The 14,666-nt window shown below is 38.0% G+C and overlaps 1 protein-coding gene across 4 annotated transcripts in view; it reads left to right on the forward strand.

The window, feature by feature from the left end:
• Positions 1-14,666, forward strand: part of GRIP1 (glutamate receptor interacting protein 1) — a 434,525-nt gene that overhangs the window by 320,272 nt on the left and 99,587 nt on the right. For 2 of the 4 annotated variants that reach the window (XM_062202082.1, XM_062202083.1), the window contains exons 9-10: positions 73-242; positions 6,495-6,650. In XM_062202082.1, the coding sequence (XP_062058066.1) occupies positions 73-242; positions 6,495-6,650 (326 nt within the window). Of the gene's footprint in view, positions 1-72; positions 243-5,698; positions 5,855-6,494; positions 6,651-14,666 lie in introns of all 4 variants that reach the window. The other 2 variants (XM_062202081.1, XM_062202084.1) reach the window with 2 other exon arrangements.

The raw sequence follows: 14,666 nt of genomic DNA on the forward strand, positions 1-14,666 counted from the left end.
CATGAAAGTCAGAAGACTTTTTTTTCGAAGAGGAGAGCACTTGGTCATGCTGAGTCTGTCTCCTTCTCATAGGTGCGGCGCCCTGCACGTGGGAGATCACATCTTGTCCATCGACGGCACCAGCATGGAGTACTGCACGCTGGCAGAAGCCACCCAGTTCCTGGCAAACACCACCGACCAGGTCAAGCTTGAGATTCTCCCGCACCATCAAACGCGTCTGGCGCTGAAGGGCCCCGACCATGGTGAGAGGATCCAAGTGCATATATCTCTTCCTCTTGTGCTTACAGTGGTTGCTTGCTCCAGAGAGTCAGAAATCATGGAGACACTGGGTTTGATTCTGCGTTTATTCTTTCTTTTCAGAACAATGGATTACTTTTGTTCATGCTTCTTCATCTTCCAAATGCCTTTTTCCAGTCCCACATAATTTACTTGAATCCTCCAAATTAAGAAAAGAAGCACTGTTTGAAATAGAATTTTTAGGCTACTATTTTTTTTTAAGCCTTTGGTGCAAATTAAGTGTGGAGAAAAGGGAGCTAATTTGACTTCCTAGTATTCATATTGAATTTCCAGCACACTTAAAGGTCAATGAAAACATTAGTAAAACTTTCATTGACTTTGGAAAATAAATATTAATATCAGCTCCTTCAAATATTGCGAGGAAAGGGAAAACGCTGTATGTAGGGCTGACTTTCTGTGGTTTTGTTTGACCAGCTAGTTTTTTTCTCAGCACAGAGAATAACTTTTCTTACCAACTTCTTAACAACATTTCTGCATTTTTATTTCCTTGAAATTCACAGGTACATTTGCCGGATATTTACCTAACACGCACCCAGGAAACTTTACCCAAAACCTAGTGCAAAAAAAGGAACGTTGAGCCCCAAACGAAATGAAGTCAGACTCTGGAGGCAGGACCTATCTCTGTTCCAACTCCTCCTCCTGTCTTTTCCTTAAACCAAACACCCTCTTTTTTTATCCCTTGAAACCAAAGGCCTTGCTGATGTTGAATGGCAGCTGAAATGAGCAGATGGCCTTTCAGTATGTTTGGAGAGGGGGCAATTATCTCTGGAGTGGCCATTTGCTTATGAGGAGGTCATTTGTATTATTATACAATTTCCATCTCCTAAAATGCATTGCACTCCTATGCAGTCTGAAAAAGAGAAAAAGAGAGAGACCAGATAATTTTCATACTGAATGAGTCAGCTGGATGCAGCCTTTTTAATTAAATGGAGCTTAGACAGCCCTGGAGCTAATGAAAATCTCTAGTACAACATTACCCTTATCAGATTTTAATTTTACACATTGGAGCAGAGAAATGATGCAGCATATGCAGGTTATGAAAAACTAATCAGCATCATTTGAATAGAAAAGCTAACAATGGGTAGGTGAGTTCACGGGAATGCACACTGTACCTATCAAGAGGCCCCACAGACCTCTCCCACACACTGGGCTGAGAGACGAGATTTCTGAAAGTTTCTTCCAAATTAAGTCATCATTAGATTTGGGGAACAGTAGGTATAAGAATGCACACTGTGTCATGCTCTTTCATCATTCAATTTTGCTTGCTAAATTCTGCTATCCATGCAATGGAAATGTATAACAGATCCTTTTGAAAACTTGCCATCTTCAGCAACTTCATTTATTCTTCTTTTATTTGCCATGTATACAAATTATGAATAGTTCAAATAGTTCCCAGATCATCAAATATTAATTAGTTTTACCTGCCAAAGCAATTGAAAAGATGTTTATATATGAAAATATATGGCCAAGAGCAATTTTTTTCACTGTGGAAAACCTGATATCGTTTATATTTGGAAGCTGATAGTTCAACTCACTCTTACTTCCACTTTTGATTCTATCATCTACTTATGTTGAAAGTTGTTAACCATCTTCCTTATCTAGCATTCAGATACCTCCTTATAACTTACATTAAAATCAGGCATTTCCAACAGGAAGTAAATATTGGCTCCTATAAATAATGATATCACAGTGAAGAAGAAAAAAACAGATTTTTTTTACCACATTTATAGTTATCAAACTACTATATTTTATTAATGGAGATTCATACAGATAAACCTTTTTCCACAAGAAAATTCTAATAGTCTTTATTTTTTTTTTTTCATGATCTCAGATTCCTTAACAATGTTTCTCATTCCTTGGGTGGGTGAAGATACACTTTCCAAATGTTGCCAATTGTTGCCAATAAAAGATTTATCACAGTGTTTTCAGGACAATGTAGCAATGGAATTCTACTTAGAAAAAGAGATTAGTTTGCAGCCCTGAAGAGGCCAGCCAAAATGACTTTTCAGAAACTGGCCCCACAGTGAGGATCTTTGTGGGATGTAATTGTGATTGTGGAAGCCGAGACTATGGAAAAGAAAATCTGGTCAGAGTCACTAGGTCTCACAGGTTGGGTACCAGGAGGACCTTCCACTTGATGAGCTCTGGGGGCCATGCCCAGAGCAGCTGTTGCCCACTTTCTGGAACATGCCTGGCAGGGCAAGAGGGTGCAAGTAGAGAGGAAAACAAAGAAAAGTACCTCATCTGCCTCTTAAAACTGCCACCAGGGAATGATGTGGAAAGTGTTCTACTTTAAACTCACTTACCTGTGATAAGGGACTTGGGAACACCCATAGCAACAGACAGAATAGTGTGGTGGCCGAGGGCAGGGGCTCTCCAATCCGACTTTCAGTACCCTCATTCTGATCCACTACTTGAAACATTAAGAAAGTTACTTGGCTTTTCTATACCCCAGATTCTTCATCTATACAAATGAGGGTTGTAATAATACCTGCCTGTTAGGAAGATTGTGAGCATTATCTGAGGTAACCCACAGAAAAGCATTCAGCATAGTACCTTGTGTGTAATAAGTACTCAGCAAAAGCCAGGTCCTGTTATTGGCATTATTAAATGAGAGAATATTCTTTGCAAAATGAGGGTGCATACCAAAAATGTAACATCTTCTTATTAAACTCCTGAAATATTTGCCTTATGTATGAGTATCAAGTACACCACTCAATAAAGCAATAGATTTGGGGTGTACATTCAAAATAGGCAGTAACTGTCTTATCTGGCCTACATTATTTTTTGAACACCTTTGGCATTCATTATCCATGGCATAGTTTTGTATATTAGCTTATATCATTTTTATCTTTTAATTATTTCATAAGTACAAAGATTTGGTTCCCAGTAACAGTTCATAGTAAAAGTTATGAGCTACATTTAACCTGCTGACAATAATTGGCACAGTACTGGGCACACAAAAGGTGGTGAATAATGTCTTCTTTATTGACTTGTTAATTGGACTTGACGCTTTTAACATCTGCCCAATAATTTTCAAAGCACTGTAATAAAGAACTTGGTCAAAAGGTGGATATAGAATTCTGAAGCCCATTCACTGAACCCTGGCTTCATTTGAAACATAGACAATACTCTATCAAGGGGAAAACTGCCTCTGCTTCTAAATTAGCCAGACCCAGCAGTAACTGCCTCTTGCTAAAAAGTGTCCTTTTATACCCCAAAGTAGAATGAAGATGGTAAAGGAAAATTTATTAGGGACTTCCCTGCAACACTTTTTATCTCAATGAAAATGTTGCTTCAATGTAGACAGTTCTGACTGATATTTCTCATCACTCATGCATTCATTCATTCATTCATCAATCATTATGCACCAGGTAGTGTTCTAGTTTTAGAATGTGTCCAAATGAGCAAAAGTTGATCCTTGTTTCTGTAGAATTTAAATTCTTGTATAAAGAGACAAATATTAAAAATACATGACATAGATAAGGTCATTTCAGACAGGAATAAATGCTATGAGGAATATAAAACAGCAACACTAACACATGAGAGAAAGCAGCTACTTCAGCCTGAGATTAGAAACAGCTTCTTGGAGGAGGTAGTGCTGAGCTGAGAACGAATAATGAGAAGGAGCCACCCATACAAACAACCGCTAGAAGAATAGCAAGTGCCAGGGCCCTGGGGCAGGAAGGAGTCTGGCTTGTTCTAAGAACAAGCATGAGACCAGTGTGAGAGTGACAGAGATAAAGTCAGATGGGTGATAGGGGACACTTTCCACTTTCTTTATAATGGGAAGCCATTTAAACAGTAGTAATAGGATCTAACATGTGTGTTTCAAAGATCATCCTCACCGTGCTGTGGATCCTGAAAGGCCAGAACACAGGAAGGCACTTGGGGAGCCAAGTCTGAAGACGTTGCAGTGGTCTAGGTGAAGGCGGTGGTGGCTTTCAACCAGGGCACTGGAGCAGGGGAGGGATCCCAAACCCAACTGGCTTATAGAGGCACAATTACAGTTGCTAGAAAGTTAATCCACAGATTGCAGAGAACAACATTTGTTGAGTGAGAGACCCACCCATGTCATTTAAAAGATACTGTATTGTTGGTAAGTAAGTGAAAAATTAGGCAGAATCAACATCATTACTCCTTTGATTTGATTCTGTGTGTCAGCACCATGCAGAGTGCTTGTGTGTCTGTTTCTCATAGTACTGTGGGGTAAATGCTTTCATGATCTCCAGTTGACATATGAGGAAACTGGTACTTAGAGAACCTGGGTAGCTGGCCATGGTCATATAGAGAGGAACTCACAGTGATCCATCTGTCCCTGCTTTATGCTTTTGTTCCACATACTGCCTCACCCCTGGCAAGAATATGAGGTGGCCAGGGAAGCTGATTTCATGGATAGTATAACTCAAGCTATAATCTAAATGACAATCCTTTAAAAACAGAGTATTCGGCCTCTCTGTATAAATAACTGGATAAATAATACACATGTAGGACATCTAACATTAGAATCTGAAAGTAGGAGATAAAACCTCAGAAGTTATTTGTAGCTTTTTATATTATTACACGAAAAGCTCCTATAAGACATAGTAAAAGACATTATGTTGCTTATAGTTCAAAACACTGGGTAGAAAGTCAAATCTTAACATTGATATGAGAATGAAAATATGATAAACATTTTTAAATAAAGGGACATTCTTAAGGAAGTATAAGAATAGTAGTGTATTTTAAGAACAAAACACTTATTTCAAATGTAAATATACTTTTTTCACAAATAAAAAGAAATCACAAAATAGAATAAGACGTTTATCTTTGTATTAGGATTCAGATAGACTCGGATGTTGAAAGATGATTAGAGTGGTTTATTGTCGAGGAAAACCAAGTCCAAATGATGGATCATCTGTAATTAAAATGTCAGAGCAGTAAATTGTGTTGTGTGACTCAAATCATGAGCCCATGTGATTCATTCTTCCTTTTTCTTTTTCTCTAAACAAGTGCTACTAACTGGTTAAGATTTGCAAATCTTTAATTACTAATCTTGTGCCACAGATCTTTATGGAACTGACTTTTAAGTTTAAAAAAAAATGTTTTTAATCTTAGCAGCAAAGCACAGGGGGAGATTAGAAATTGATTCAGTAGTCATCTTAAAAGGAGAAAAAATGGGCATGGGGAAGACATGCGCTACTCTTGGGATGATGAAAAGTCCCCATCACTGATGTTAATCATCTGTTTTGCTGACTGCTAGAAAAAGGAAAAACCGAGCAGATTTTTTTTGTCTTTGCAATCAGCTTTTGTTTTTGTTACACTTTTATTTGTGCAATTCAGTTACTTTTTCCTCTTTTTTTTTTTTTTTTTTTTTGGTTCTTTGTTTTTCTTATTTCTCATCATCACTTCATATGGGCAGTGAAAATTCAGAGGAGCGACAGGCAACTTACCTGGGATTCCTGGGCCAGCAACCACTGCAGCCTTCATACCAACCACCACTGTAGCACGCACCACCCTGATCATTGCAGACCATCAGCCCTGACATTCCCGAAAGCGCCTCCTCCAAACAGCCCTCGTAATGTTCCAGGCTTTCTTTCTAGCCTTTCATTTAAATTTTAGTCTTTTCACTCCATCCTTTTCATTACATCTTTGGCTTCACGGATGTTCTGTGCTTTTTGGGTAGTAGCAATGTATCTTTTTGGACATCTCCTAACTCTTTCTTTTCATCGGAAAGCATTTATCATTAGGAAAAGTTGTAAATGTTCTTAATGACTTAGATGTTCAGAAAATAACAATTCAGATTGTTATATAGAGTGCAATGTTCTCAGATCCTCTATCTCTGTGGAACCACTTAATGAAGTTCGTGTCATGAAATAGCTATGAAAATGAGATGATGTGTATCTGATGCATTGAATTTTTGTTTATGGAGAAACTTGTATTAATGTTGTTTGTTTTTGTCTAAAGCAAAATTACAGTCTCTCTGTGTTCCTAAGTGCTTCTGAGGATCCTGCTGCTCCTCAGTATTTGTGAGATCTTGTATTGCTGTGATGCTAAAACTCTGGCTCAGGGCTCCCAGGCTTATCTCTGTCTGGTGGGGTACCCACCAGCCACTGCTATGCACCATGTGGTCTTTCTGAATTGTTACTGGTTAACAAGTGTGGCAAGCTCACGCCCCACCTAGGAATGCTCTGTGCCAAGTCTTTGCTCTCTTACAGCAGCTTTGGTGTCTTCATCCTTCTCTCCTACCTCCATGAGTGCATACAGCCTGAGTTCCCTGAACATGGGAACTTTACCTCGAAGCCTCTACTCTACCAGCCCACGTGGAACCATGATGAGGAGGAGACTCAAAAAGAAAGACTTCAAAAGCTCATGTAAGTGGAGTGTTAGTGTCGTTTGGCCTGAAGAAAACATGTGGGTGTCTGAAATCTTTAAAACCTATAGTCTCTGAAACCTATAGGAAGCGTGTTTGTTGGTGCCTAATTGGTCAGGAGATGCCAAGTGCTTGATAGCTCTATGCCAAAGACCATTGATATGATGTCCCTTATGTATAGCATATTGATTGCATTGAATATAGCTTCATACTGAATTTGTTCATACCCATTTGAGAATTTTTTCTAGCGCTTTTTTAAAAATAATTTTGTAAGAGAGAGATAGAACTCCCATCCACTGGTTCACTCCACAGATGCCCTCAATGACAGGAGCTGTAAGTTTTTCCACATGGTTGGCAGGAACCCATTACTTGAACCATCACCACTGCATGGAACCATTAAACCCAGGAGCTCCAATATAGGATGCAGGCATCTTAACCTGCTCCTCTTGTTCTATTGATGTCAAAAAATAACTGAAGATGTGATTTTTTTTTCCTTTAAGACTCTGTTATACTCTGGGTAGTTTTAGACATGAGACCTTGGCTCTTAGTTTCCTGTTCACTCTAAATCAATTTTGTATTAATGATGCCATCCATTTGATAGAGGTAAGAATTCATGCATTTGTTTAACGTTATTGTAAGTTTTATACTGCATTATATTTCATGGTCCTTCCCTTAAAAGGCAGTAGGTTTGAACATTCTTTTTCAAAGTATATTGTATTCCCCAAGCTTCTAAGACTTTCCCCCATGACCCTACCAATTGAGAATCACTGCTCTTAGATATATTTCTGTTACCCACTGCAGCCTTAGGAAGGTTAGAATGCTTGTCTTCACAGCATATATCCTAAAGCCTAAGAATTTCAACCATGAGTCTTGTAAATAGGATCTTCTGAGGGAGCCAAGCACAACACAAACCAGGCAAGGGTAGGATTATATAGTTGGCTACTTGCTTTGGGATAGTCAGTTGTATGTATAAAGATTAAAAATGGTGATTGAGTGTTTCAACAAATAGGAAACAGAAATCATACCCCTCCCCCAATTTTTTCTTTTATGCTGAAGAGGGGACCATAATAATCAGAATCTCTTATCATCCTTACATAATTTTTGGAGAAAGGCACCATTTCTACCTTTCCACCTGTATTCCTTTTGATAGCCATGATTATGATTCCTGGCAAGAAAAAGAAGATGAGATCTCTTCTTGTGCTTACCATGGGAATAAATATAAGGAGCACTCTTAGATAACTGAAATACAACCAAGCCCTTATACTTCCAAGGCTGGTATTGATGAGAGAAGGCTCTTGAAAGAAGGAGCAGCTGGACTTATTTCCTCGACAGCTTGGTTGCCAGAGATTCATCTTTTTGAAGGATAGCTCATAAAACCCCAGTGCCAGTGTCACCTTTGAACACTAGCCATCACCCACCTGAGAAGAGGCATCTTCAAGTGACAGGAACCTGAACGCTCCCTTACAAAGAAAGGATAAGGCCTCCAGTGTGGACTTGCCTATCCTTTCAAACATACAGAGATTTTTTTTACCCTTAGTAGTATATGAAGTGATAGTATATTTGAAATTAGGGAAATGAGAGATATAGTTTAGTCAAAATGAGAACAAGTTGCTTCTAGAGTCCCATATATCTCTGAGCTAAACACTAGAGTAAATTCTTTACTCTTGGAAGAATTTTCTTGGAACAACCATTTAAAGGCCACATAGTGATCTGGTTGTGAGCCTTGACTCTGGAACCAGACTGCCTAAGTTCTCATCTCAGCTCATTATTTTCTACCTATGGGACCTTGAGCAAGTTTCCTAAGCTTTCTATACCTTAGCTAAAAATGGGGATACTTATATATTTGAGTAGTTATGAAAGTTCAGATTGTGTGTGTACTTCAAAAGTTCACGGGATGAAAATGGAATTAAAAGATATGGTTATTGTGGTACAAAAAATTTGAAATTTATGTATAGCTTTTTCATAATACATGTTTTCCATGAACTTTTTGAAGACATATTATAATGCTAGAACACCACCACCTTGGTCTCCAGTGGACAGGGGCCAAATAACTTGAGCCATCATCTGCTGCTCTCACAGGATGCATTAGCAGGAAACTTGATCAGAAAGAGTATCTGGAATGATCCAGCACTCTGATATGGAATGCAGGCATCCCAATCAGAAGATTACCCCACTGTGCCACAATGCCTGGTCTGTGTGTGGAATATTTTATATATAATGAATTGGTGTGTAGTGCTCCTCACTAACAGAAACAGGCTCATAGCCCTCAGCAGGGAAGAGCAATTAAAATTAACTCCGAATGTTTGTAGTTCTGCTTCCAAGGCTAACCATTTGTTTGTGTTAGGTAAGACTTGCTGTGTTGATTAAGGCCATTAGTGAATACAAATGAATGATAATATGTTTGGTCCTCTCAGGTTGATATATTTACACATCTTGAATTTTGTAGTAGGAAACAAAGCTGAAGCTACACTGTCATGGAAACCCATTACCAACTCATAAATAGTCTATTGAATAAGCACATTATTCTCCCACATAGTAAGAGTATAAACAGAAACCTGGTTTAAGAAATTTCTAGCTGTTCATATTTGCTGTGGACTCTAGCCACTAGAACACCATTGACCATATGATAGCAGAATGTTTATAAGTGTCTAAAGGATCATATATTTTATATTTAATCAAACAATAAGTCCAAAATGCTATGAACTTTTGTTCTTAACTCATAGACACCTGAAAAAATGATGGTATTCCAAATTCAGAGGGGAAAATGTTGAGGTTTTCTTTTGTTTATTGTTTAAGATTGGTGCAGTTACATTAGATATAAAGGTCATCCCAAATAACATAATAAAAGTATTATTGCCACTCTCAATATGTCATGGCTTATTTCCACCACTTTATTTATGTCTTTATTCTGTGCACCATTTGCTGCCTGCTTTCTGACACTTAGGTTTCTATAGCAACCAAGCCATTTGTGTGGATGGTGAATCATGGCAAAAGTCACAAACATAATAAAAAGTCTCTTTGCTGTATTGGTGATAAGTTGAGGCCAGAACTTACAAAACAGAAAATAAACCACGTGTTTCCAGAACAAAGTAAAGACAAGGCCAGAAAAGAATGAAATCTTCTCACACAAATATTTAAAAATTCTGTATCTTTCATGAGAGTATTGTAGGCATGGAAAGCCAAGATATCATGGAAAAGAAAAAAAAAAAAAGAAGACCTAAATGAAAGATTTCTGTGAGTGAGATCCCAGTGGAAAGAACAGGGCCATCAAAGAAGGAGGTACCTTTCTCTGAAGGGAGGAGAGAACTTCCACTTTGACTATGACCCTAGCGGAATAAGATCAAAGTCAGCGAACTCTAAAGGCTTCCATAGCCCTGGCAACTCATGACTAGAGCCTAGGGAGATTACTGACGCCATGAACAGGAGTGTCAAATTGCCAAGTCAGTAACAGGAGTCACTGTGTACTTACATCCCATGTGGGATCTGTCCTTAATGTGTTGTCTAATGTGCAGTGATGCTATAACTAGTACTGAAACAGTATTTTACACTTTGTGTTTCTGTGTGGGTACAAACTGATGAGATCTTTACTAATTATATACTGAATCAATCTTCTGTATATAAAGATAATTGGAAATGAAAAAAAAAAAAACCCTGGTGTTAAATTGGAAATGGCATAGAAAATTAATTAATTTTTTATTAAACTTTTATTTAATGAATATAAATTTCCAAAGCACAGCCCATGGGTTACAATGGCTTCCCCCTCCCAAAACTTCCCTCCCACTCACAACCCTCCCCCCCACCCCGCTCCCTCTCCCCTTCCAATCACATCGTGATTCATTTTCAATTCTCTTTATATACAGAAGATCAGTTTAGTATATATTAGGTAACAATTTCAACAGTTTGCCCCCATATAGCAACACAAAGCGAAATTAATTAATTAATTTTTTAAAAATATCATGTAGGATCTCTGTCTTTAATGTGCTGTACACTGTGATTTAATGCTATAACTAGTACTCCAACAGTATTTTTTTCACTTTGTGTTGCTATGTGAGGGCAAACTGTTGAAATCTTTACCTAATATATACTAAACTGATCTTCTGTATATAAAGAGAATTGAAAGTGAATCTTGATGTGAATGGAAGGGGAGAGGGAGCGGGAAAGGGGAGGGTTGTGGGTGGGAGGGAAGTTATGGGAGGGGGGAAGCCATTGTAACCCATAAGCTGTACTTTAGAAATTTATATCCATTAAATAAAAGTTTAATAAATGGAAAAAAAAGAAAAAAAGAAATTTAAAAAAATTTCTGTATCATTGACCAAAAGGAAAAACTACAGAAAGTTTGTAAAAGCATGTTCCAAGGATTAAAATAGGAAGGTACCGTATTTGCCCCACAAAAAGAAGGAGACGTATACCAAACACTTGGCTTTGGGGAGCATCACAAAGCCTAGAGAGCGCTGCAGAGCCTTATCATAGAGGGAACCCCCTCATCCCCGTTCCTGGAAACTTACTGGCCTTTCCCCCACTGCCTAGTGGCCCCTTTTTCTGACACAGAGGCCAAGGCTCCTTCCAGAACCCTACCATCTGCCTGTCATGGCAGCGTGGCTGAGCAGTGGATCTAGCTAATTCCCCTGTTTTCTGCTTCCTGCTACTGTGCACACAGAGCTAGCATAGACACCTCACCTGTTTCCAGTAACACTAAATTTTAGCAAATAGATTTTAGAGCAGGTTTCCAAAAATGGTCTCTGCTTCTTTTGTCATCCTAACTTACTACTAGGAAGGGTGACATTGGAAAGAGCTAGAAGGAGAAAATGAAAAACCATACAATTTTTCCAGTCCCTTCCACAGACCCCTGGAAAAAGAATGGAAGATAAAGGCAGTTAATGGTAAGATTTTATAAGTGAGCAGGCAGAGATATGTCAAAGGGGACAGCGCCTCATTTGGAGAAAGGAGCTGTTGGCCACTTATACTGCCCCCCCACCCCTGAACTGTGTCACATGACACACAATGTGTTGAGTCCACACAGCAGATCAACTCTAGTGTGAAGCATGTTAGTGATACAAGTCTCAAATTGCAAGATCAAATCCTAAAAACACTGTATTAATAAATCTTTGAGATCCTTTGTTCCTTATGCTTTTTAAATGCTTCTCACATCTGAGAATAAACCTGCCAACCTTCTAAATTAAGTAAACATTTGGCAGACTTTTTAACTTTTAGAGCCAAATAGCTGTCTTTGCTCCCTCTTCCCTTCTTTACACTAGGAAAGACAAAAATGGACAAAAGTAGTCATTCACTGCAAACCTAAACAGCTGTGAGCAGAACCCTCCAAGCAGAAACGTTAACAGGCAGAGCACATGCAAATCCCAAACACAACCTTGACAACGCAGCTGTTAGCAAGATTCAAACATAGAGTGTCAGCAATGCAGTCACCGCAGACTTAACCTTGAGTAGAAGTTGTCACACCACAAGCCAGAGCCAACAGCATGCAGCCTGTTGTCACTTGACTGCCTTGCAGGACTATCTGCTACTACAGAGAGAATTTGACATATGATTTTTAAATTACAGGTTATAATTCAAAAATCACCTTTCTTTTCTTTTTTTTTTAACTTTTATTTAATGAATATAAATTTCCAAAGTATAGCTTATGGATTACAATGGCTTCCCCCTACCATAACTTCCCTCCCACCTGCAACCCTCCACTTTCCCGCTCCCTCTCCCCTTCCATTCACATCAAGATTCACTTTCAATTCTCTTTATATACAGAAAATCAGTTTAGTATATGTTAAATAAAGATTTCAACAGTTTGCCCTCACATAGCAACACAAAGTGAAAAAATACTGTTGGAGTACTAGTTATAGCATTAAATCACAGTGTACAGCACATTAAAGACAGAGATCCTACATGATTTTTTTTAAAAAATTAATTTTCTATGCAATTTCCAATTTAACACCAAGTTGGTTTTTTTTTCATTTTCAATTATCTTTATTACAGAAGATCGATTCAATATATACTAAGTAAAGATTTCATCAGTTTGCACCCACACAGAAACACAAAGTGTAAACTAGTACTGTTTCAGTACTAGTTATACCATTAATTCACATTGGACAACACATTAAGGACAGATCCCACATGAGACATAAGTACACAACGACTCCTGTTGTTGAATTAACAATTTGACACTCTTGTTTATGACATCAGTAATCTCCCTAGGCTCTAGTCATGAGTTGCCAAGGCTATGGAAGCCTTTAGAGTTCGCTGACTTTGATCTTATTCCGCTAGGGTCATAGTCAAAGTGGAAGTTCTCTCCTCCCTTCAGAGAAAGGTACCTCCTTCTTTGATGGCCCCATTCTTTCCACTGGGATCTCACTCACAGAGATCTTTCATTTAGGTCTTCTTTTTTTTTTTTCCAGAGTGTCTTGGCTTTTCATGCCTACAATACTCTCATGGGCTCTTGAGCCAGATCCGAATGCCTTAAGGGCTGATTCTGAGGCCAGAGTGCTATTTAGGACATCTGCCATTCTATGAGTCTGCTGTATTTCCTGATTCCCATGTTGGATCATTCTGTCCCTTTTTTATTCTGTCAGTTAGTATTAGCAGACACTAGTCTTGTTTGTGTGATCCCTTTGACTCTTAGACCTATCAGTGTGATCAATTGTGAACTGAAATTGATCACTTGGACTAGTGAGATGGCACTGGTACATGCCACCTTGATGGGATTGTATTGGAATCCCCTGGCATGTTTCTAACTCCACCATTTGGGGCAAGTCCGATTGAGCATGTCCGAAATTGTACATCTCCTCCCTCTCTTTTTCCCACTCTTATATTTAACAGGGATCACTTTTCAGTTAAAACTTAAACACCTAAGAATAATTGTGTGTTAATTACAGAGTTCAACCAATAGTACTAGAACAAAAAAAAAATACTAAAAGGGATAAAGTATTACATTGTACATCAACAGTCAGAGCAAGGGCTGATCAAGTCACTGTTTCTCATAGTGTCCATTTCACTTCAACAGGTTTCCCCTTTGGTGCTCAGTTAGTTGTCACCAATCAGGGAAAACAAATGATATTTTTCTCTTTGGGACTGGCTCAAATCACCTTTATTTTCTGTTGCTGGTTGAGCATAACAACAAAGCTGGATAATCAAACTCATCACTTTGTTTTCTTTTTTTCTCTTCTTTAATTGTTCTATTTTCTTTTTTCAAGCTCATCTCTTTTCACTTCAAGAAATGTCAGTTGGTTTCGCTTTTAGCTCATTATCTTCAAATCTACGATTTATCTTTTTTACGTATGGTAATAGTTTTTAAGGCTTTAATGTAAGTAGTCAATTCAGGTTCAAATGAAACATTACTGTTTCAAAGAACAGACTCCAATATGTCAGAGGACTTTCAGAGTTCATTGTAAAATCCTAGATTATTTAATATAGTCCTGTATTTATGTTGTAACTGATAACTTTATGTAATTAGAAAATCAATGTTTGCTACATAAATTTATTATAAATCCTAAATTAAGTTTCCTAATACTTTATATCACCTCAGCTTGCCTCCAGATGGAGCTTATAAGTTTGATAATAACCATGATGAATTAGCACTTACTTCTTTTTTCAGAATCTTCTAGAAAATGAAATTCTTCAACTCTCTCTTCTGTTCCAAAAACTATGAAGTTTTTTGTGTAGGTTTTTGCTGTGTATAATATAATTCCACCTGTTACTATCAAACTGATCTGGCTCTTCTTGGTTCTTTCTTAGCAGATATAGTAATGACTTAATGGTTCAAAAACAGTTTTTAACTCCAGTTAAGTAGTCCAAAAATCTACAGATATGAGATCTCAAATGGAAAAAATATTAAAGCGAACCTGTTGAAATATTCATGAAGGTGTAAAGTATTGCTGTGAAAATCCAAAAAGCTTTGCTTAGACAGTGAGTGGAAGTAACCTCCTGAAGAGATGAGGCACTGACATTACACTCGTGTCTGCTGGGAATAATAACGGGGGAGGAATGCAACACTCCAGATCCTCCCTGATGG

This window comes from Lepus europaeus, chromosome 10 (assembly GCF_033115175.1).
Source record: "Lepus europaeus isolate LE1 chromosome 10, mLepTim1.pri, whole genome shotgun sequence".
Taxonomy (NCBI): domain Eukaryota; kingdom Metazoa; phylum Chordata; class Mammalia; order Lagomorpha; family Leporidae; genus Lepus; species Lepus europaeus.